At 41.6% G+C, this 25022-nt stretch overlaps 1 protein-coding gene and 1 long non-coding RNA gene across 2 annotated transcripts; both read right to left on the bottom strand.

Annotated features, from left to right (window-relative positions):
• Positions 1-5980: 5980 nt before the first annotated feature.
• LOC121138521 lies at positions 5981-9979 on the bottom strand. The gene is made up of 2 exons (XR_005875482.1): positions 7217-9979; positions 5981-6434 (listed from the first exon to the last, which is right to left on the bottom strand). It is a non-coding gene; the product is annotated as an uncharacterized LOC121138521 (long non-coding RNA).
• Positions 9980-21423: 11444 nt separating this feature from the next.
• LOC121138519 (olfactory receptor 4K1) lies at positions 21424-23681 on the bottom strand. Its single transcript, XM_040741205.1, has one exon. It carries the CDS (start codon positions 23591-23593, stop codon positions 22658-22660), a length of 936 nt encoding a protein of 311 aa, XP_040597139.1. The 5' UTR covers positions 23594-23681; the 3' UTR covers positions 21424-22657.
• Positions 23682-25022: the final 1341 nt, after the last annotated feature.

The following is a 25022-nucleotide window of genomic DNA, read 5'->3' as shown; positions in this document are numbered from 1 at the left end:
AGATGCATGGAGTTATTCCAATTTTTTTGTAGCTGCTGAGGTTTGATATGTTGCCAAGTATGTGGTCGATTTTTGAGAAGGTTCCATGTGGTGGTGAGAAGAAGGTATATTCTTTTTTATGTGGATGAAATGTTCTATAGATATCTGTTAATCCCAGTTGGGTCATTACTTCTATTAGACCCTTTGCTTCTTTGTTGAGTTCCTGTCTGGTATTCTTGTCTAGTGGTGAGAGTGGTGTGTTGAAATCTCCCACTATAACTGTGTGGGGCTTTAGATGAGATTTAAGTTCTAATAATGTTTCTTTAACGAATGTGGATGCCTTTGTATTGGGGGCATAGATGTTCAGGATAGACACTTCGTCTTGGTGGGTTTCCCCTGTGATGAGTATGTAATGACCTCCTTCATCTCTTTTGATTGATTTTATTTTAAAGTCTAGTTTGTTAGATATTAGGATTGCTACCCCTGCTTGTTTCTTGGGTCCATTTGATTGAAAAATTTTTCCCAACCTTTAACTCTCAAGTAATGTCTGTCTTTGAGGGTGAGGTGTGTTTCTTGTATGCAGCAGAAGGAAGGGTTCTGTCTTCGAATCCATTCTGCTAGTCTGTGTCTTTTTATGGGTGAGTTAAGGCCATTAATATTGAGGGATATTAATGACCATTGATTGCTCATCCTTCTTCGATTTGCGATGGTTGTTGTTGGTGGAATTATGGGTGGAATTTCGCCCCTTTGTTCTTTTGGCTGTTGGTAGAGAGGGATTCTCTAATGCTTATGTTTTTCTGGTTGTAGTTAGCTTCCTTGGGTTGGAGTTTTCCTTCCAAAATTTTCTGTAGGGCTGGGTTAGTGGACACATATTGGTTGAATCTAGTTTTGTCATGGAATATCTTGTTTTCTCCGTCTATAGTGATTGAGAGCTTTGCCGGGTATAGTAGTCTGGGCTGGCATCCATGGTCTCTTAGTGTAGGTAGAATATCTATCCAGGACCTTCTGGCTTTCAGAGTTTCCATGGAGAAATCAGGTGTAATTCTGATAGGTCTGCCTTTATATGTTACTTGACCTTTTTCCTTAGCTGCTCTTAATATTCTTTCTTTATTCTGTATGTTTGGGGTCTTGATTATTATGTGGCGAGGGATTTTTTTTTGTGGTCCACTCTATTTGGTGTTCTGTAGGCTTCTTGTACCTTCATTGGCATGTCTTTCTTAAGGTTGGGAAAGTTTTCTTCTATGATTTTGTTGAATATGCCTTCTGCCCCTTTGAGGTGGATTTCTTCTCCTTCTTCTATACCTATTATTCTTAGGTTTGGTCTTTTCATGGTGTCCCATAATTCCTGGATGTTTTGTGTTAAGGATTTGTTGGATTTAAGGTTTTCTTTGGTTGATAAATCCATTTCTCCTAATGTATCTTCAACACTTGAGATTCTCTCTTCCATCTCTTCTATTCTGTTGGTAATGCTTGTATTGGTAGTGCCTGACTGTTTGTCCAGCTTTTCTATTTTCTGCCTTTCTTCAGATTGTGTTTTTTTTAGTGTCTCTATTTCAGTTTTCAACCCTTGCAGCATTTGCATTGCTTCTTGCAATTTTCTGTTTATCTGTTCGTCCGTTTGTTGCCTTTTATGAATTTTTTGGTTTGTTCTTTCTTCCATTTCTTGCATTTTTTGGTTTGCTTTTTGTTCCATTTCTTGGATTTTGTGCTTTGTTTCTTCTTCCCTTTCCTGCCTTTTTTGGTTTGTTTCTTCCTCCATTTTTTTTATTTTTTGCTTTGTTTTTTCTACCATTTCTTGCATTTTTTGCTTTGTTGCTTCTTCCATTTCCTGCCTTATTTGGTATGTTTCTTCTTCTAATTCTTGCATTTTTTGCTTTGCTTTTTCTTCCATTTCTTGCATTTTTTGCTTCATTTCTTCTTCCATTTCGTGCCGTTTTTGGTTTGTTTTTTCTTCCAATTCTTGCATTTTTTGGTTTGTTTTTTCTTCCATTTCTTGCATTTTTTGGTTTGTTTTTTCTTCCATTTCTTTGAGGGATTTTCCAATATCCTCTTTTAGGGCCTCTATCATTTTCATGAAAGTGCTTTTAAGATCGTTCTCTTCTGCTTCCTTCGCGTTTGAATATTGGGGTCTTGATGGTGTGGAGTCTCTAGAATCTGGCGGTGTCATATTTGTTTTTCTGTTGCTGACTGTGTTTTTGTATTGTCTCTTTCCCATCTCTTCTTTTAGTGGGTGCAGAAAGAGCCCCTTCCTGGTCTGGGGACCAGAGTTCCCTTTGGTGGGTGCTAGTAAGTCCAGTAATCTGGTGGTTCTTCTATGCCTTGTCCAAATGCTGGTCCGTGGGTAGAGAAGAAGAACAGGAATCTGGGGCGCTTAGCCTCCTACCTGGTCCCCTGGACCCTATGCTGGGTCCTGTTGTACCTGATCCGGAACAGCTACTCCCCTGGTCTCCCTGGTTCCTGTAGTTTCCTGGTCTCTTTGGTGGGAGAGAAGATCTGGAGTCTGGGGTGCTTGGCTCCCGCCGGGATTGGGAGCTCTGTGCAATTCCCAGGCGATCTGCAGGCTCTGGAACTCAGGCCGGGAAGCTGGCCTGTTTACCTGATGCTCCCTCCGGGATTGGGAGCTCTGTGCAGTTCCCAGGCGATCTGCAGGCTCTGGAACACAGGCCGGGAAGCTGGCCTGTTTACCTGATGCTCCCGCCGGGATGGGAGCTCTGTGCAGTTCCCAGGTGATCTGCAGGCTCTGGAACACAGGCCGGGAAGCTGGCCTGTTTACCTGATGCTCCCGCCGGGATTGGGAGCTCTGTGCAGTTCCCAGGCGATCTGCAGGCTCTGGAACTCAGGCCGGGAAGCTGGCCTGTTTACCTGATGATGCCAGAGGGACAGCTACTTCCCTGTACTCCCAGCCTCCTCTCCTTTCCTGGAATCGTTGGTGGGAGAGAAGATCTGGAGTCTGGGGTGCTTTGCTCCCGCCGGGATTGGGAGCTCTGTGCAGTTCCCAGGCGATCTGCAGGCTCTGGAACACAGGCCGGGAAGCTGGCCTGTTTACCTGATGCTCCCGCCGGGATTGGGAGCTCTGTGCAGTTCCCAGGTGATCTGCAGGCTCTGGAACACAGGCCGGGAAGCTGGCCTGTTTACCTGATGCTCCCGCCGGGATTGGGAGCTCTGTGCAGTTCCCAGGTGATCTGCAGGCTCTGGAACACAGGCCGGGAAGCTGGCCTGTTTACCTGATGCTCCTGCCGGGATTGGGAGCTCTGTGCAGTTCCCAGGCGATCTGCAGGCTCTGGAACACAGGCCTGGAAGCTGGCCTGTTTACCTGATGCTCCTGCCGGGATTGGGAGCTCTGTGCAGTTCCCAGGCGATCTGCAGGCTCTGGAACACAGGCCGGGAAGCTGGCCTGTTTACCTGATGCTCCAGCCGGGATTGGGAGCTCTGTGCAGTTCCCAGGCGATCTGCAGGCTCTGGAACTCAGGCCGGGAAGCTGGCCTGTTTACCTGATGATGCCAGAGGGACAGCTACTTCCTGTACTCCCAGCCTCCTCTCCTTTCCTGGAATCGTTGGTGGGAGAGAAGATCTGGAGTCTGGGGTGCTTTGCTCCCGCCGGGATTGGGAGCTCTGTGCAGTTCCCAGGCGATCTGCAGGCTCTGGAACACAGGCCGGGAAGCTGGCCTGTTTACCTGATGCTCCCGCCGGGATTGGGAGCTCTGTGCAGTTCCCAGGTGATCTGCAGGCTCTGGAACACAGGCCGGGAAGCTGGCCTGTTTACCTGATGCTCCCGCCGGGATTGGGAGCTCTGTGCAGTTCCCAGGCGATCTGCAGGCTCTGGAACTCAGGCCGGGAAGCTGGCCTGTTTACCTGATGATGCCAGAGGGACAGCTACTTCCCTGTACTCCCAGCCTCCTCTCCTTTCCTGGAATCGTTGGTGGAGAGAAGATCTGGAGTCTGGGGTGCTTGTGCTCCCGCCGGGATTGGGAGCTCTGTGCAATTCCCAGGCGATCTGCAGGCTCTGGAACTCAGGCCGGGAAGCTGGCCTGTTTACCTGATGCTCCCTCCGGGATTGGGAGCTCTGTGCAGTTCCCAGGCGATCTGCAGGCTCTGGAACACAGGCCGGGAAGCTGGCCTGTTTACCTGATGCTCCCGCCGGGATTGGGAGCTCTGTGCAGTTCCCAGGTGATCTGCAGGCTCTGGAACACAGGCCGGGAAGCTGGCCTGTTTACCTGATGCTCCCGCCGGGATTGGGAGCTCTGTGCAGTTCCCTGTACACCACTTTTTTTTTTTTTTTTTTTTTTTTTTTTTAATCATTTTTTATTTTAATTTTAAATAGCTTGTTTCACATGTCAATCCCAGTTCCCTCTCCCTCCCCTCCTCCCGCACTCCCCTTCCACCCTCCCTCCCACCCTATTGCCAAATCCCTCCACATAGGGGATGTCTAAAGTCTATCATTTCACTCTTGGTAGGGTCAAGGCACTCCCCTAAGAGTCCAGGCTGAGAGAGCATCTCTCTTTGTGCCATAGGCACATGAAGACAGATTGTATACCAGGGATAGACACTGATCCACAGCTCAGAGCCCCATAGGTTGCCCAGGCCTTCTCACTGACACTCACATTTGGGGGTCCAGATCAGTCCCATTCTGGCCTCCCCACTGTCGGTCTGGGGTCCAAGAGCACTCCCCTGTTCAGATCAGCTGTCTCTGCTGGTTTTGCCAGCCCATTCCTTGCCAATTTGCTCATCACTCCTCTCTCTCTGTCACTGGGTTCCTTGGGTTCAGTTCAGTGCTTAGTTGTGTGTTTGCCTCTGCTTCCATCAGTCCCAGGATGAAGGCTCCCGGATAGTTATAGACATCAAGTTCATTATCAGGAATGGGCATTCGAGGTGGTCCTTCCACTATTGCTTAGCTTGCCAATTGATGTTATACCTTTAGATCACTCGAGGTCACTCTGGTGCCTGATCTGTCTTCGATCCTATGATTCCCTCTTCCCCCTATTTTACCCCCACCCCCTCAACTTCCTGTTCCCCCATGACCAACTCCCTTCCTCTTTACCCCCTCTACTCTTCCCAGGTCCCACTACCCCCCCCCTCGCCCTGTTCCCCATCCATTCAGAGGATCTTGTCTCCATCCTCTTCTCTTGGGTACTATGCACACTTTTTAATGGGATTATTTGGTATTTTGGTGAGTAGCTTCTTTGTATATTTTGGAGATCAGCCCTCTGTCAGATGTGGGGTTGGTGAATATCTTTTCCCATTCTGTGGGCTTCCATTTTATTTTGTTGACTGTGTCTTTTGCCTTACAGAAGCTTCTAAGTTTCAGGAAGTCCCATTTATTAATTGTTGATCTCAGTGTCTGTGCTACTGATGTTATGTTGAGGAAGCAGTCTCCTATAACAATTCATGTGAGGGAACCACTGACCTTCTCTTCTAAGACCTGAACAAGCTGGGAGACCAGCATAGGACTGTTCCAGACCTCCAGAACAAGGATGTCAGTTTGGAGGTCTGGTTAATGTATGTGGCCTCTGGTAGTAGATCAGTATTTATCCCTAGTACAGGAATAAAATTTGGGATCCCACTCCACATGGAGGAATTCACTCACAGCCTAGACACACCGGGGAGGGTCTAGGCCCTGCTCCAAATGATATGACAGACATTGAAGATCCCCCATGGAAGGTGTCCCCATTCCTGGGGAGCAGAAAGGGAATGGGACAGGCAGCCAGTGGGGGGCAGGGGTGGAGAAGAGGGAGAGGGAACTGGGATTGACATATAAAAGAAGCTTGTTTCTAATTTAAATTTTGAAAAAAATGGAAGAAAAACAAACAAACAAAAAACTGAAACCAAAACAAACAAATAACCAAAAAAATCTACTCAATTCTGGGAGACCAGTTCCCAGAAATGTACCATGGTTGAAGAAAGAATGCCTTCAAAGCAGTAAGGACTTAGGAAACGTTTTATCTTAGGGTCTTTAGAAATAAGTTTCTATATATCTGAGGGAAAAAGACTCATATACACAGTCTGAGGGTCAAGCACTTTATTCATTCCAGCAATCATTCTTTGCTCTAATTCTCTTTAACTCTTTTTTTTCAACCAGCTTATAGAAACATTTAACAATAAACTTTTGGAAATAATAAAAAAGGCTACAGAAGCTACTTCTCAAGGCCATAATACATTCCTCGAGTAAATGGTAAGGGGCAGAGACATTTACCATGGCAATGCGCTGGGCGTTTCAGTACTCTTCGACAAGGGCTGGCATTGACAAGCACTCCAAGCCTGAAGATACATTTTCTTATCTTGTGAGCAGCTCCAGAACACAAGGAGAGAAGCTTGTAACTTTTTTATTCAAGACTGTTAAGCCAGAACATCTTCTGTACTCCTGGTTATCTATGGAATCTTTTCCATGTAAAACTGTTTCTCTCTAGATTTGGTTAATTGGATAGCTGTTGTTCTTGTCCTTCATATAAATTCTAGGACTGAAACATAAACAGTTATATAACTCTTGGATTTTATGCCCTAAACTGAGGTTAGAAGTTTGTGTAGAGTTTTAAATGCTAAAGAATTATTAAGGGTGACCACTGATCTCTACTATCAGCCAGGCCTGGCTAGAGAAGCTGGTATAGACTTTCTAGAACACTTTGTGCTGATAGCCTTGACTTAGACACCTGCAACTCTGTCCTTGTGTGTCTCTGCAAAGTTTGTAACTTACAATCTATTCACAGAGACATTCAGTTTAATTTGAAATTGTTCTGAGGTTTTATTTAAATCAGCCAAATATATGAACTTGTCTTAGACTGGGGAGAAATTGTTATTTTCTTATGTTAGTTTGAGTAAAGAAACAAAACAGGCTTGCTTCTAAGTGTCCTACAGTCCTCACTGAACAGTAGATCTAGTTATAAAGCATATCCTAGTATATTTCTGTTCACCAAAATTATACTTTAAACAGAAATCATCTTCCTGACTAACCACAGATATATATATATGAGATAAACACAAGCAGTGTGAAAAATACCCATAGTGGCACATGACAAAAACTACAGACAGAAACAACTCAACTAGTCATTTAGAGTTGGTGACTCCATGGTCCTTGCCAAATGAGGCTCCCCATCAGAGAGTTATTTGTTTGGCAGGTCAGCCTGTTGAATACTAGTTTCCCCTTGCTATATACTCTCCATGCTCTCTGGCATACAACACTTGGGATTTGCTTTTGTAACTCTATGAAAGTTTTGATCAGAATTTCAATAAGTCCATAATTTACTTTTGGTAATGTGGCCATTCTCAGAAATAATTTTAATTCTCCAAATCCAGGAGCACGGGTGTTCTCTCTATCATGTAGCATCTTCTTTTCCATTGTTCTGACGTTTTCATTGTCTGTGTCATTGATATCCTTAGTAAGGCTTATTCCTAGATATTTTGGAGAGTAAAGAAAGTTATCATGTCATAATTTTTGCTAATTCCCTTCTCAGCAAGTTCATTATTGGTACACATGAAGTCTATTCATTTTTATGCTGACTTTGTATTCTGGAACTTAGACAGTTTATTATATTTGAGGATCTTTGAAGTACAAAATCATTTTACTCACTCTTTTCCTACTTCTGGCTTCTTTTATATTTTTCTCTTGTCCAGCTGCTGTGGATAAGACTTCAAAAAAAGTATGGAATAAGTATAGAAATACTGGGCACACTTGTCTAATTCCAAGTTTTAAGGGAAATGTTTTTATATTGTCCTAGTTTGGTATATCATTGATTACAGGTTTGACATTTAAGCCTGTGGGTTTTAGGTATGATCTGCTCAACCCTAATTTCTAAAGGCTTTTTATGATGATGCATATGGAAACACAAAAGATGACATATAGGCAAAGAAATTCTAAGCATAAAGAATACTGTTGGAGATACCACAATACATGACCTAAAATTATACTATAATGTGATTTTTTTAAAAGCTCCATACTGGCAAAATAATAGACTTGGAAGAATGTGGTGGTTTGAATACAAATGGCCTCTATAGTTGAATACTTAGTTCCCAGTGAGTGGCTCTACTTGAGCAAATAGGGAGGCGTGTCTTCACTGTAGTAGGTGTAGCCTTGTTTGAGGAAGTGTATCATTTGGGGTATTCTTTGAGGTTTCAAAACACATGCCAAGCCCAGCTTCATCCTCTTGGTCTATAGATCAGCATGTAGCTCTTGGCTACTTCTCCACTACTAGCTTGCCTGTTGACATGTCCCATGCTACTGTGTGCCTGATGCCATGCTTCCTGCTATGTTGATAATGGACTAAACGTCTGAAACTATAAGCAAACCCCAAATTAAATGCTTTCTTTCATATGTGTTGCCTGGTCATGATGTTTAGTCATGGCAATAAGATAGTGATGAAGACAGAACTTGGTACCAGGGACTGCAGTATTGCTGCAACAGACCTGACAATGCTGTTTGTTGGAGGGTTGTGCAAGACTGTGGGACTCTGCACTAGAAAAACTGTAGGATGTTTTAAGTGGTACTTAATAGGACATTCTAATAGGAACATGGAGGACAGTGCTGAGAATGATTTGAACTGTGGGGGGCCAGCTTAAGAGGTTTCAGATGGGAAGAATATGAGTAACTGGCCTCAAGACCATTCTTCCAATATTTTGGCAAAAAGGTTGACTGATTTTTACCCTTATCCTAAAAATCTTCCTGAGGCTAACTAGAAGAGTTTTGAATCAATGTCATTGGCAGAGGAGATTTCAAGACAGTCTAAGATTGACTCTGCCGAACGGTTATTAGTAATCACTCTGATGCAAATCTATAAGGAAAAGGAGCAATCTGGACAAATAGAAATACAAAAGGTACAGTTTGAGGAGAAAAGGAGTACCAGGAATTAAAATGTGTAAGTCCAGTGCTCAAGGAAATACAGAGTTTTTTTTAATCTCAATGGTAAATGGAATAAGTGGAATGGAGGTCTCATGGCAAGATAATATTTGGCTAAGCTTCCTACTTGTGGGAAGACATTGAAGGAAACCATCAATAATAGAAAGCTCATGCAAATGTAATTACATAAGGGGACCAAGTTCCAGCCCTAACAAGCACCAGAACTTGGCAGGTCTGGCAATGTAGTTCTGGTTTTAGGATAAAGAATACAAGAAAAGAGTTGTGGAATCTTCTTCCATGGCTAATAAAAGCAGCCGGGGTCAGCTGTGGGTCAGTGGAGTCCCTGTACAGAGGCCCGGAGAGTCCACTGTGTGAAGCTGTGAAGGCGAAGCCCATATTGTATTAGAGACAGAGACACCAGCATGTTAGAGATCACAGATTTGTGGGATACCTGCCATGGAGATATGCTAAAAGGATGTAAAACCAGCCCAAAAGAGAGGAGTATGTTGCAGTCAACAAAGCTAAAGGAGTTGCAGATCTGAAGAGTGCTTTGTTATCAGACATGAAAATCCAGAATTCAGAGTTTGTCCTGCTGTGTTGCAGTCTTCCTTTAGTTCAGTATTTTATTACCATGTTCCCTTTATTTCTTTTTAGAGCAGCAATGTATATTCTGCACCATTGTATGTTGGAAGAAAGTGAAAGTGATTTTTTAAAATTTTGATTTTATAGGGAATTACAGTTAAGAGATTGCCTTGAGTTTCAGAGGATACTTTGAGCTTTGGATGTTTAAACATTGTTTATTTTATGGTAGATTATAGGGATTCTGAAGTTGAACTGAATACAATTTTGCATTGATATATGACTGTAAGCCTATGGGGGCCAGCGAGTGAAATGTGGTGGTTTGAATAGGCTCAAAGACTAATGGACTACAATTGAGGAACCTGATATAAATCCATATAACAATGGTCACATGAATTCTGTGAAATACATTAATAATGTACACCTGGGTAAAGATAGCTTTCTCAACAAATTGTTTGGCAAAAATCTACAGAAAATGAATGTAGATTCAAATCTCCCACCCTGCAAAGAACATCTATTAAAGATAGTTCAGGAAGGTTGAGTGGGGGATAGAATAGGGGTATAATAGGATAGGAAAAACCATAAAAGAGGGAGTCATAGGTTAGAAGACAGATCTGGCACCAGTGAGACTTCTAGTGATCTAAAGGGATGACACCAACTGGCAAGCTAAGCAATAGTGGAGAGACCACCTTAAATGCCCATTCCTGATAATGAACTTGATGTCTACACTATATGCCATCCTAGAACCTTCATCCAGTGACTGATGGAAGCACAGGTGAACCCCCACAGTTAAACACTGAACTGAACCCATGGAACCCAGTGACAGAGAGAGGAGCTATGAGCAAATTGGCAAAGAATGGGCTGGCAAAACCAGCAGAGACAGCTGATCTGAACAATGGGGAGCTCTTGAACTCCAGACTGACAGCAGGGAGGCCAGCATGGGACTGATCCAGACCCCCTGAATGTGAGAGTCAGTGAGGAGCCCTGGGCAACCTATGCGGACCTGGGCAGTAGATCAGTGTTTATCCCTGGCATACAAAAGGACTTCGTGTGTCCATAACACAAAGAGGGATGCTCTCTTGCCTGTACTCTTAGGGGAGTGCCTGTACCCTGCCCTGAGTGAAATGACAGACTCTGAATATCCCCTATATGAAGGAAAAGGGGATAGGGTGGGAGGCTGGGGGGGATGGAGGGGGGTGTGGGAGGGGGGAGGGAGAGAGAACTGGCATTGACATGTGAAGCATGCTATTTAAAATTAAAGTAATAAAAAGGATCTTTAAGTTAAAACCTGAAGATGCTAAAGGTAAGCAGGGAGTACACTTGCAGTCTTAAGGATAGACTAGAACCCTCTGCCTTCTCAAGACACAGAGGGGGGGGAAGGAGGGAGAGAGGGAGGGGGGAGGGAGGGAGGGAGAGGGGAGGGAGGGAGGGAGAGGAAGGGAGAGGGAGGGAGAGGGAGAGAGAGAATCTGAATTTTTAAATATTTTGAACAGAAAATTGAACTTCTGGCAGAAAAAAATAGATTATAGAATGGCAGAAATATGACTGCAGTTTCCCCTCTGTCCTCTCCTCCCTGCTCCTCCCCTCTGCCTCATCCACTCCTCCTCCTTCTCTATTAAGTAAAGGGAAGACCCCCCAGGGATATCGAATAAATATGGCATATCAAGTTGTAGTAAGACTAAGCAACTTGCCTTGCTTTAAGGCTTGGCAAGGCAACCCAGTGAGGAATTGGGACCCAACAACCAGTAAAGGAGTTAGAGACAGCTCCTGCCTCCACTGTTACGAGTACCACCAGAAGATCAAGCTACACAACTGTCACATATATGCAGGCTCCCTGTTTGTCGGTTCAGTGTCTGTGAGCTCCTATGCACTCAGGTTAGTTATATATGTTTTAAGGGCTGATAATTTGGCTTTAGTTAACAACCAGTTTCTGGCCTTAGATCCAATTAGATGACTAATGACTCTAGTCAAGAAACAAGTGCAATTATTCCACATTCTTCCTGTGCTGGCCTTGGTTGTGGTTCCTAGGAGTCACACCTATGTAGGACAACTGATTGTTCTCCTCTGTTGGCAGTTTACACAGGACCTTCCAATACTTTGAAAGTTAGTACTCAGTGACTCGAGGCCTCAGCAATCTATGGGGCCTTGGGTAGTAGATCAGTATATATCCCTGGCATACAAATGGACTTTGAGAGCCCATTCCACATGGAGGGATGCTCTCTCAGCCTGGACACATGAGAGAGGACCCGAGATATGTCAGACTTTGGAGATCCCCCATGGGGAGTAGAGGGGGATTGAGGGGGATTGGGAGGTTGCTGGGGGGTGGGAGAGGAGGGGAGCAAGAGGGAGCTGGGATTGATAAGTGAAGCAATGATGCAGAGAAAGTTTTTGTCAAAATCCAATTTCCCTTTTTGTTAAAAGTCATGGAGAAGCTGTTAGGATCCAGGCATTATGCTGGCCAACCCCATCAGCTGGCAAGATGTGCCCACTGACATTCAGGCAAATACCTAGTCAGACTGGGGGCCCTATGACTGTATGTCACTACATCATGGGCTGCATGGCTATGTCACGTGTTGTGTGGCCAAGTAAGGCTCTGTATGCATGTGCAAAGTATCCTTTGCAAGTAAGATCCACCCGCCCCTTCTCTCTCTTCGCTACTTCCTTTCTCAATCACCACAACTCCCTCTTTTACCCTTTTCTCTTTTGATTTCATTTTACATTCCAACCAAAGTTCTCCCCCCCCCACCTCCTCTCACATCTCCCAACCCCTCTCAGGTCCCTCCCAGCCCACCCCCATCCACTCCTCCCATCAGATAAGAGCTCCCATGGGGAATCAACAAAGTCTAGCACATTAAGTTGGGACAGGACTAATCCCCTTCCCCCCCTCATAGGGAATGGGCTCCAACAAGCTAGCTCATATTCCAGGGGTAGATACTGGTCCTACTGGCAGGGACTCCTCATGTAGCCCAAGCTGCAAAACTGTCCCCCACATACAGAGGCCCTAGTTCAGTCGCATGGAGGCTCCATAGCTGTCAGTCCAGAGTTCATGAGTTTCCATGAGCTTGGTTGAACTGTCTCTGGAGATTACTCAGATTGGTGAATACCCCAAAAGTCATCACAGAGTCTTCATCCAGTAAATGCTGGCACCAGATGCAGAGATCAGCAACCAAGCACCAGGCCAAACGCCAGGAATCCAGTCAAAGAAAGGGAGGAGGGAACACATGAGTTACTTAATAAACTCACACATGGGTTTATTGTGCTCTGTGACTCATTCCTTGACACAGCCTCTAGACAACTATGGAAGCTAGGGATAAAATGAAGCATTACACACACTTTTCTTTTAAAATCATTTGGTTGTAGTAGTTAGATGATGTGCCAGTGAAAGAATATTTCTAGAATCCCATAGGATTTATCAATGAAAGAAGTCTCTTCTTTGACTTCCCTAAGTACATTGATATTAGTATATGTCTTTGAATTAAGTGACAGTTTTACCACACATATATAAGGCTCATATTTATTGTTCTCATTATCATCACTATTTTCTCCCCCTTTCTATCTCCTGCGATCTTTCCATTTTTCTTTTATTATACTTACCTTTAAATTCCATACATAAGGTATAACATATCATGCTTATCTTGCTGTATCTCACTTATTAATTATTTCCATTTCCCTGTATACAACATAGTTGTTCTTTTTAACAAATGAGTAAGACTCCATTTCTTCTTATACATGCCATATCATCTTATCCTTTGACCCTAATGGAGATTCTATGTTATCTTTTCTAACATGAATAATGCTACAATAAATGAAGTCATGAAGGCACCTCTATTGTCCTAATCATATATTCTTTTAGTAAAATGTTTCTTTTAGTATAACAGTTGTACAATTTACCACTCTCAATATGGTTTTCCTTGACAGAATTTGAAGTTAATATTTTAACTGACTTGCTTTTCACAGGTCCGATTGAACATATTTTGTTCAACATGTGTCTGATAAATTCGCATTTTAACTACTTTGTTCACAAATTTTACAAACTTTTTTACTCTAATGGAGTTAATATAAGAACAAAGAGTTTTCGAAAAACATACTGCAAGCATCTGTGAGGTAATGAATTCATTCAGTAAACAGATCTATAGTGTATTCTCTCTTTCATCTGCTCATAAATCTGGACACAAATTTTAAAAAAAGAAAAATACCTATTCCTCAGGTATCTAATGCCAGCAGAGCATAATAAGCAGAGGTCATTAAAATAAATAAATCAAATATTGATTAGTGGTAATAGTTATGAGAAAAATAAGTGTCACAAAGAAAATTGAGTATACATGAGTCTAGGATAAATAAACATCAGAAAGACTAAATAATTTGGCACTAGTCTAGAAGTGATCCACATCAAATGAAGAATTCAAACATTTCAGAAACTTATATAAAAGGAAACACCAGTATAATTTGTCTGTATTGAAAAGTACTTTGAATAGAAATTTAGTTATAAGATCATTCTGAACTTAACATGCATTAAATTGACCTTTAGAACAATATTCTGCCATGTACACCTAAATATGCTTATTACATTAAACATTTATAAATTCAGTTTATAAAAATGAGTTATGCATAAAAACAGTATTTTTACTTTCCAAAATGAAATGACTATACTTTTAAGTATGCATTTCAACTTTATACACACACACATATACATATATATATATATATATATATAGAGAGAGAGAGAGAGAGACAGAGACAGAGACAGAGACAGAGAGACAGAGAGAGAGACAGAGAGAGAGCCTGTCTATATTTATACCCAGAATTTGAAGATAATCTTGTATTTTTCATATTAGCGTGTGGCGCTATTGTATTTTTCACTCAAAATACAACTGAACCAATCTGAGATCTCAAGGAATATCCTGTGAATTGAAGTTTGCATATAGATCTTGAACCACAAGCAGAACCTGTGTCATTAATCAGCATAAAGGTATCTGATATTCATGGTCTAACCTTCAGATACGGATTCATTAAGATGTAAGCAGTGCCTACATTTTCTCCTAGCAGTTTCATTGCTTCGGGTATCACACTCAGCTTCCCCAGTACCATTTGTTCCTTTTGATTAGAGCGTTTTTATTGCAGCAACAGCAAAAAATACAGAGGAGGACTTTGTTTATATCCTGAGACTTTTGTCAGTGGAAGTTAGCAGTTGGCTAAGTTAGTAAATTCCAGCATATTTTACCTCCTTGTCACAAGGTTGTTGGGTCAGAAACAGGTGGGAAAGAAGTACTTATTAAAGGGGTTGTAACTATGCTAAGAACCTGCACCATTATAAAATCTTCAAAGTCAGTGAAGCTTTATTTAGTTAATTAATCTTTCAGATTAAGGGTAAGTGCATTCTGGAAAGTGTAAGAAGCATTCTTTCCAGAAATGCAGAAACTTTTGTTCACAATACTAATGATCGAAAGGCATGAGATGCTAGCCTCCTGAGAAGTCCATCTGCAAACTCACAAATGCTTAGGTTTCAAACTAGTTTTTCTTACGTATTTGGGTGAGTTGGTTGTGGATTTATAAAAGTTTATACATTTGACATATTATGAAAATCCCCCATGGAAGGCCTTACCCTCCCAGAGGAATGGGGGGGATGGAGTGGAGGGCTGGAGAGGTGGGGGGAGGAGGCGGGGAGGGGAGGGAAAGCGAGCTGGGAGTACCATGTGTAAAAAGTTAAACAAAAATTTTTAAAAAGTTTATACATGATATCTGTTATCATTCTAATGTCTAATATCTAGTTTCTTGATATATTTTTAATATTGGGCCTCTATCAGATGTGGAGTTAGTAAAAATCTTTATTCTATAAACTGTCACTTTGCCTGATGATGGTGTCCTTCATCTTAAAGAAGTTTTTCAGTTTCATGAGGTCTCATTTATTAATTGTTGATCTTAGTACCTACATTAACTGTTTTCTGTTCAGAAAGTCCTACGCCAACAGGTTCAAGGCTTTTGCCCAATTATCAGATCCATTGCATATAGCTTCATGTTGAGGTCTTGATCCGTTTGGAATTGAGTTTTATGCAGAGTGAGAGAAAAGTTGGGCAAAGGAAGAGGCTACCTGGAAGAAATGGATGACCCTGCCAGGCTTGTTTATGGTCCAGGACTGTATTAACGTGGAATTCCAATAGAGCCCCCAGGGACAGGGGTCCCATCGTTGGGTCTTGTACCACTTCATGGAAGTGGAGACAACCAAGACCACAGGTGCCAAGCAGACTGGGGTCAACCTAGCCTGTGCAGTCAGCTCGGTGGCCTCCAAGGGAACAGGTCCCAGAAGTGGGAAAGGATAGTATGAAAGTCAAAAGATCCTAGTGAGAAGGCTTGGAGCTGGCTATAGGGGCCGCAGATGCCTTCCAGGCTTTTGACACTCCATGTTAGATTTCTGAGGCAGTTTAAAGAGACAGGGGGCTGAAAAGAGACTGGAGGCTGATCTTAGCAGAAAGAACTTTTTCTCAAGGCAGGGTTTCTCTATATAACAACTCTGACTGTCCTGAAACTCACTTCGCAGACCAGGCTCACTTTGAACGCACAAAGATGCACCTGCCTCCCCCTCCCCAATGCTGAAATTAAAGTCACGCACCACCACTGCCTGACTATAAGTTTTTTTCAAACAGTGAGGGGTAGACACAGTGGGCAAGGGATGTCTGCCAAAGGTAGCGAGGACACTTGGAGTTTATATAGGAGATTTAGGTAACTTAATGCAACTTCTGGGGCTACATGTGAGCTGTAGTTTCTCCCTCTTGGAATCATTTTTCCAGAAAAGGATGTGTTTGTCTCTAGAAACTGCCTTATCCCAGCTATCAGGATGTGTATCATAGTGGGTGACTGAATTGGTGAGGATTGTAACAGAGAAGGGAGTGGAGTTTCAGCATAGGGATTTGAGCAGGGTCCGTGCGTTTGTTCAAGATTTATTCTAACAGGGCTTTGTCGTGGACTGTGGTAACATACCCAGCCCAGTGTCGTCTCACTGGATAAAACTGTTTTTCCTTTCCACACAGCTATGAATTAAACATACCTTCTTAGCTGGGTAGGATTTTGGGCACTTATCCTTATCCTTACTGGGATTTTGCCTGGTTTGAAGTTTTGGAGGTCTTGGGCATCTGCCATGTTTCATCTGGAAAACTTTATTAAAATGCTATTGCTTTAACATAATTCAACACCTTTGGCTCTTACAATATTTCTGCCGCCTTTTCTGCATAGACCCCTGAACCTTAAGAGTAGATGTATGATAAATACATCTCATTTAGGACTCCAGAATCTCTCATTCTCTACACATAGTCCAGTTGTAGGTCTCTGTGTTAATTACTGTATGCTTTCTGATCAGAGTTTAACAATGTATCAATCTATGGATATAGCAATAAGTCATTAGGTATTGTTCTATTGTTATTTTCATTTAGTACAATAATAGTAGCTTTTCCCTTGGTCAGATTTGGAGATTCAACACTGCCAGGTATGGGTCGTATCATGTAGCTGCCTTAACTTCAGTTTTTAAAAAATGGTTGATTATTCCTTAACGTTTATGACACTATTGTACCAATGGATATATCTTGAAGGTGGTTCACAGCTGTTTGAAGGGTTGGTAGATGGGTTCCCTCTGGTAGCATGTATAACACCTTCTAGCACTATGAATGTTAGCAGCAGGGGTGAAACTTCTAATTTAGTATTAGTTTGATTTCTCCATATTCTATGCCATAAAAGCAATCACAAACTGTCAAGTGTGCTACTTGGTGAATGAGGTAATTCATTAAGGATAGATTAGTTTCCTGTAGTTACAAATTGCTTACAAAATACTCTGGAGTTCATTGTCAATGGAAATTGTTCTTCTACCTCTTACAGATGATGCCCAAATTTATTTATCACTGGCTAAAAACCCAGGTGTAAGCGAGGTGTCAGTCCTCCCAGAGGCTCCAAAGGAAAACCCTTGCTTCTCCTCAGTGTCTGCGAAGACTCCTTGGCTGTTACACGTAACACCCACGTCTACGCTCCACATGTCTTTACTCTCTCTCTCTCTCTGTCTCTCTCTGTCTCTGTCTCTGTCTCTCTCTTTCTCTGTCTCTCTCTCTGTCTCTGTCTCTCTCTCTGTCTCTGTCTCTCTCTCTGTCTCTGTCTCTCTCTCTGTCTCTCTGTCTCTCTCTGTCTCTGTCTCTGTCTCTCTCTCTCTCTCTGCTGCGTGTTTCCATTGACGTCGTTCTCTGTTATACTCTGTAGAAGTATTTTTTTATTTGAGGCTATATGGAGAACCAAGAGAAATCTTCCCATTTCATCTACAATGCTATAGTTTTCTGTTTAAAATTTCAAGACAACACTAACTAACTCCAGGATTGGAATAAGGAATTTTGGGGCTCCAGGACTATTTGATAGCTTGAGACATAAAACACATTGTCTTACAAGAAGCTTTTCCTTTCTTTCCCTACAAGTGATTGCCTTGGCTGAAAAATAGCCTAATTGCTAGTTTCTTTATTTGCCCTCTGTTGTTTTTCCATCAGCTTAGTGTCTGCCGCTGAATCTACTGATAAAACTTTAACTATGATCTGTGGCTCCGTGGCCTCGTGGTCAGTGCTCCACTGCTCAGGTCATGACCTGGCAGGAATTACAGGCCCACCAGCACCAGCTCTGCTGCTGCTGCAAAACATAGTTTTTAATTAAATCTCTACCATTCTAGTTACCGATAAAGACTTAGGAGTCAGATGTTGGGATAAAAACCTGCAGGATCAGAGAAGCCCAACCAGTGAACTTCCTTTTTGGCCAGAGGTCCAGCAGGAGGGCCTCTCACCACCTGGCTTGGGACCATTATTTTAACAGAGTCTCCCTCCTCTCAGATGACTTTAGCTTGTGTCAAGTTGACCTGAAACTATCTAGCACCATTGAGTCCTTGTGAACTTGACTCACAAACACATCGCTGTTAAGCCACAACCTTTCTTTTCTTACTAGTCCCCAAGATAACATATCGATAACACAATGTGAAATATTTCCAAACTTAAAAATTCCCAAAGTCTTTACAAATTCAAATACTTTCAAAGTTCAACCTCTTTAAAAATCCAAACTCTCTTTTAAGACCTATCTTCTCTTTAAAAGTTCAGTCTTTTAAATGTAGAGTCCTGAGAAATAAAAAATAAGCTAACTATTTTCTTACTCGAACAGAGAAATAAATACCAGGGCAGAGTCCCTATCAGATCAAAACGAGTTCTAATATCTGGGATTCACTTAAGATCTTCTGGGCTTCCCCAAAAGGTTTTTGTCACTTCTCGGGCTCTGCCCTCTGTAGCATACACAGCTTGTCTTCCAAGTTCTGGCAGGTTCCACTCCCAGAAACTGCTCTTTGTATGGTCATCCCATGATACTGGCATCTCCAAAATGTAGGGGTCTTCTGCTGCAACTGACTGAGCTGTGTTGTCACCAATAGTCTCTCCCAGGTTCTTTTCATGGTGCCAAGCCTTAGTTGTCTTCATGGTCCCTTCAAACCTGGGCCTTCAACTGCCACTGAGAATGTATCGTCACCAATGGTCTCTCAAAGTGCCAAGCCTCAGCTGCTCTCCAATACTCCTTCATGCCTTCAAAACCAGTAGCAACTGGGTGACTCTTACACTACCAAGTCTGCTGCCAGTCTGAGGTAAACCTTGGCTGCCTATGGAACTGGCAGTCATGTTACTTCCAGGCATGAAATAACAAGCTTACTGGATTTTTGTTTGGTCTGCAAATAAGAAGAACTGCCACCTAAAAAATGGCAAAGGGGTTACCTTGGATCCTTGGCAAGAGATAATTTCAAACTGTAGACTGATTTTTTGACTTGAGTTCAAAAACCTTTGAATGAAGGGAATTTGCTAAAATACCTAAGAGTTTTACTTTTAGTCTTTCTCTCATCCTTCCTCATAGTGACCTACAGCTTCTTATGAGGGCAACAGTGCCCTGGGGGAAAGGAAACAATCAGACTTTTGTGGCTCTATTGGATGCTGGTTCAGAATTGACAATGATTCCAGGAGGACTCAAAGAAGCATCTGGCCCTCCAGTTACAGTAGGAACGTATGGAGGTCCGATAGTTAATGGGGTTCCGTCCAAATCCCAGCTCACAGTAGGTCCAGCGGTTCTTGAACCCAATGTGCAGTTACTGCCCCAGTTCCAGAATGTGTATTTGGGAAAGATATGTGGAGAAGTCAGGAGAATTCACAGTTTGGTTCCCCGACTTGTATAGTGAGGGACACTACAGTCACAAAGGTGAAATGGAAGCCATTGGAGTTGCCTCTACCAGGGAAAATGATGAACCAAAGAAAATATCATAGTCTTGGGGGAACAGCAGAAATTAGTGCCACCCACAAGGGCTTGAAACTTTCAGGTGCTGATGTTTCTTGCCACATCTCCCTTTAACGTTCCTATCTCACAGTTACGGAAGACAGATGTGACATGAAGAAGACAGTTGACTGGGGAGAGCACATTCAAGTAGAGGCTCTGGCTGCAGTCCCTGGACCTGATGTGTGTACCTCCTAGAGCAGCTTAACACATACTGGCAGGTAGTATGCAGCAACTGATGTAGCAAATGATTTTGGTTTTGTTATCTGTCTGTAAGGACCACCAGAAGCAACTTTCTTGATTTCAGTTGACAAGGCCAGCAGTATATCTTTGCAGTTTTACCTCAGAGACATTTTTAATTCTTCATTCCTTTGTAGTGACTTAGTTTGAAGTGTTCTTGATTGTCTCTTTCACAAAATGTCACACTGGCCCACTTTGTCAATAACATTTTGCTAATTGACCAAGTGGGTGTGAGGTAGCAATTACTTTGGGCTTGTTGACAACATGTATACTCACAAGAGGATGAGAAATAAATCCAACCAAATTTCAGAGACCTACTACGTTCAGTGGTATAGGACATACAGAACTATTCCTTCTACAGTATTAGAATTATAACATATTCCTTCTACTGATAATCTCTGACCCTAAAGGCCACAAAGTAATTTGTGTCAGCAGCAGTACATTATCGACTAGAAATGGTTTCTGGGTGATGGGGTATGAGAAGTTCTTAAAGGCACAAGCAAGTTGTATGAAGAAGTTATCCAAATACCACTTCTCCTCTTGTTACAATGCCTTCTGTCCCCAAGCATGCTCCTAGAGCACCGTAGTGTGTGCTCCATAGTCAGTTGACTGAGGTAGAGAAGACCAGGGCCTGGTTTGTTCTGCACATTATGCAAACACCACCCAGAGTGGACAGCTGAAGTATTACCATCCCTTTCTGGGATAACCCTGAAAGATGCTGATGGAGGAAAATCTTTATTGTGGTCAGAACTTCAGGTTGTACTCATGGTCATATATTTTGTTTGGAAAGAGAAATGGCCAGTTATGAAAATATTCGCCAATTGGTGAGCTTTAGCCAATGGGTTGTTTGAGTGGTAAAAGACTTAGAAAGAGCATAATCAGAAGACATGTGTGAATAAATTTCTCCAAATTGCTTAAGGATATGAAGATACTTGTATCCTGTGCAAATGCTCATCAAAAGGTAACTTCATCAAAGGAGGAGTTCAATAATCAGATAGGATCATCTGTTCTGTAGACAGTCAGCCCAGCTGGGTTCCTCAACCACTTAATTGCCCAAATGAGCCCATCATCAAAGTGGCTCTTTGGAGGACATGCATAGGCTCTATAACACGGACTTCCCCTCATCAAGTCTGGCATGGCTACAGCTGCTACTGAGTGCCATATCAACACCAGGACAAATGCTAAAACCATGATATGACAGATTTTCCTATGGTGACTAGCCAGGAATCTGGTGGCTGGTTGACTACATTGGACTGCTTCCTTAATGGAAAGGACAACACTTTATTCTCCGGGAATACTTAGCTTTGTTATAGATTTGCCTCTCCTGCACATAATGCTTCTGACAAAACTATCATGTTTTGGACTTCTAGAATGCCTTACCCACCATTATAGTACTCTACACAGTGTTGCTTCTGATCAAGAAACCCACTTCACAGTCAGAGAAGTGCAATCATGTGCTCACATTCATGGAATCCACTGGTCTTACTTGTTCCCTATCATCCTAAAGCAAGTGGCCTGACAGAACAATGGAAGGGCCTTTTGAAGACATAATTGTAGAGTCAATTTGTTGGCAGCAGTCTGGAAGGTTGTTAGTCAGTGTTCTTCAGAAGGAAGTGCATGCTTTGAATTATCATCCAACAAATTGTATGATTTTCCCCCTAACACTGAGATACAAGAGTCCAGGAATCAGTGAGCACAAAATGGAATGATTCAGGAAAATCTGAGTTTCCTGTTCCCATGACCTTAAGTTCTGCTGGTATAGAAGCTTTCATTCCAGAGAGGAGAGCACTTCTGTCAGAAGACACAACAAATATTTAGTTGAACTAAAAGCTGAAATCTCACTATGGCCACTTTGGGATTCTGATGCCCTTCCAACAGGCTAAAGAAGGAATAATGAAGAAGAATTTGGGTTGTTTATCCACAGTGGAGGCAGGAAGAATTGTGTCTGTAGTGTCTGTAGACATCTTTAAGGTAACTCTTAGTGTTAACATATTCTGTAATTAAAGTCAATGGGGACTGCAACAATCTAATCCAAGCAGATTAACAAAAAGCCCCAACCCTTCAGGAATAGTGGATTGGCTCACCCCCTCTAGGAAAAAAACCCAAGACCTCCCAAGATGCTTGCTGAGGGTGAAGAAAATAAATAATGGGTACTATAGGTATGTACTTTTATAAATACCACCTAAAGCTTATGACCTGTTTTAGAATGAGGGTTATAATTTTCATGATTCTGTCATATCCTGTTAAGAATGTGTTTGTACAGATATTTATGTCTTTTTCTTCAACTGCTTTATCATGTAAGGTAACATCAGTTAAGAGAATATCAGTGGTTATCATATTTAAATTATAGAATATTAAAACATCCTTCAAGGGACATTGTTACCTATTCTAAAATATGTAATGCATTTACAGCTGTACATAGGGTAGTTACATTGCATTTGATGTAATGATGGCCTAGGTAAACACATAACAACATGTTTGTGATTTTACATGGGATAGTTATATCATGTTGGGCAAAATTATAATGTGTATATTGCTTTCGTTTGGAAATTAAGCATGACATAGGAGATGGGATTGTGTGCCAATATGACAAGCAGTGAACATATGATGGCTCATTTCCATAATTTAACCGTTTTTATCACAAACAAAGATAATTTGCATGATTCTAGAATATCCGGGAGGCTCTTGATTTTAAGTCAATATGAGACTCTTTCAAAGAGATCCTTAGTTTTTCCCAGGATTTACATGGCGGTTTCTCAGTTTCCTCAAGGCTGACTTAACATCTTCATTCCTCAGAGAATATATGACAGGATTCAGTAAAGGAGTACAGATAGTATAGAAGACAGAAAGGAACTTATCCACAGACAGTCTGCTAAAAGGCCATATGTAGAAATAAATACAAGGCCCAAAGAAAAGAATCACTACCGTAATGTGGGCAGTTAGTGTAGAAAGTGCTTTGGATGACCCGCTGGAGGACTGATGCCGGACAGTGACGAAAATGATGATATAGGAGACGATTAAAGCCAGGAAACAGCTCAGTGATATCAGGCCACTGTTAGCCAACGTCAAAATTTCCATTCTGTATGTATCCATGCAAGCAAGTTTTATCACCAAGGGAAGATCACAAAAGAAGCTATCTACCTCATTGGGACCACAGAATGGCAGGTTCACCGTAAATGCCAAGTGGCTCACAGAATGAAGAATACCTACTGCCCAGGATATAGACACAAACATTATACATAACCTCCTATTCATAATTAGATTGTAGTGTAGTGGCTTACATATTGCTACAAACCTATCATATCCCATAGCTACAAGCAACATCATTTCACTTCCAACAAAGCTGTGAAGAAGAAATATCTGGGTCATGCAACCCTCAAAGGAAATAGTTTTGCGCTCAACAAAAAAGTCTGCAAGCATCTTGGGAGTGGCAAAGTTAGATTGGCAGACATCAATGAATGAAAGGTTACTGAGTAAGAAGTACATGGGAGAGTTCAAATGTGAGTCAGAGAAAATTATAGCAATAATCATGACATTGCCCAAGACTGATGCCACATAGATGGCAGAGAAGATGGTAAAAAGTAAAAGCTGAAGTCCCCAAGATTTAGAGAGTCCCAGAAGCACAAACTCAGATACCGTGGATTCATTACTGTGAGCCATGTATCCAATGTAAAGTCACCTAAATGAAAATCAAGAAAATATCACCATCACTGGCATTGTAATATACCTATTTCATAAAGAAAATTATGGTGAGATTTTAAGTGTGTTAATTTAATTATACATGTATAGAAATAGAATAAAATGTGAGAAATAAGTATAATTAAATATGAATAATATAATTAGGAAAAATACAATTTATAAATTTTATCTTAAGGTTTTGCTTTATTTTAGCATTTTGGTTAGCATATTTATAAGTGTAATGATGAATCCTTCAGGAGACTTTAAGAAGTTTGGGAGTAACAATTAAAAACAAACTAAATATTTTAGAATCTATTTGAAAGCAGGAGACAAAAGCAGGTTATTAACTTCTCACCTTCTTTTCTAAAATCAAGAAAATATTACCATCACCAAAATGTGAAATACTAACATCACTCCATTTCGGTGTTTATTTATTGGTGAGGAAAGACAAAGAATTAATAGATGGAGGGTTGAACAAGAAGAAGGGGAAAACACTATGATATGCTTAAACATATTAACCATTTAGCATCGTGTTTTGCTGGACTCAACCAGTGTGTAGAGTGTTCAGCCTTGCAACCATATATACACTAGCCAAACGTGAACCCAAAAGATTGAGTTTATACACATTTGTGCAAATGCACACACGTGTGTTGGTGCGTGTTTTGTGTAACAATAGTCAACTGACAGAGGCTGCCAACTTGAAGGTGGCGGGGGACATGGGGTGGCTTTGACAAGGATGACTGGGACTCACTGGAGAGAAGAAATGGGGGCCCTGATGAGGTCTGCTAAATTAAAAACATCTTTTAAACGAGTCACTTTGATTTTAAGAATCCTATTTTTTTGGTGTCTACTAATTGATAGTGTTTTTAGCTTTCACATTTAACAAACACAGTGGAACAGGATAATACTGTCCACAATCTGCTATAATTTCAAAATCTAAGCAGAATGGTTCAGATTCAGTGTTACATGTCATTTTCTTCCTAATCACTAAGATAATTTCCCACCAGTGAATATTAGTAAAAATTTACCACTTGTAAGCTATGTGATTGAGCAAAGAAGTGAATGCCCCTCAAATTATTTTCATTTCTAGAATTTTAAGTACAAAAGGAGTTCTATTATGGCATTGTATAGAATTTATGTCCTCATACACAGAACACCTGTAAACTTTTTAAATGAATTTCTACCACTGCTGTACCTCATAAAGAAGTGTTTTCAGATTTCTAAGTATCTCATAGGAGAACCACTTTGGGTGAAAGATCAAGTTAGTTACATAAAAATCTTTACTACTTCAACATTACCTAAAAAATATGCCATTCAAACCCTGAACAATAGGTATGCACAGTTGTTTTTGTCTTTATTTTAACTCATAACATTTGTCTCACTAATTGCTATAAGTTTCAAGCAAAACTTT

Source organism: Mesocricetus auratus, unplaced genomic scaffold (assembly GCF_017639785.1).
Source record: "Mesocricetus auratus isolate SY011 unplaced genomic scaffold, BCM_Maur_2.0 contig_8099_pilon_obj, whole genome shotgun sequence".
Taxonomy (NCBI): Eukaryota; Metazoa; Chordata; class Mammalia; order Rodentia; family Cricetidae; genus Mesocricetus; species Mesocricetus auratus.
The sequence above is the reverse complement of the archived record's forward strand: the minus strand, read 5'-3'. Positions and strand labels throughout refer to the sequence as shown.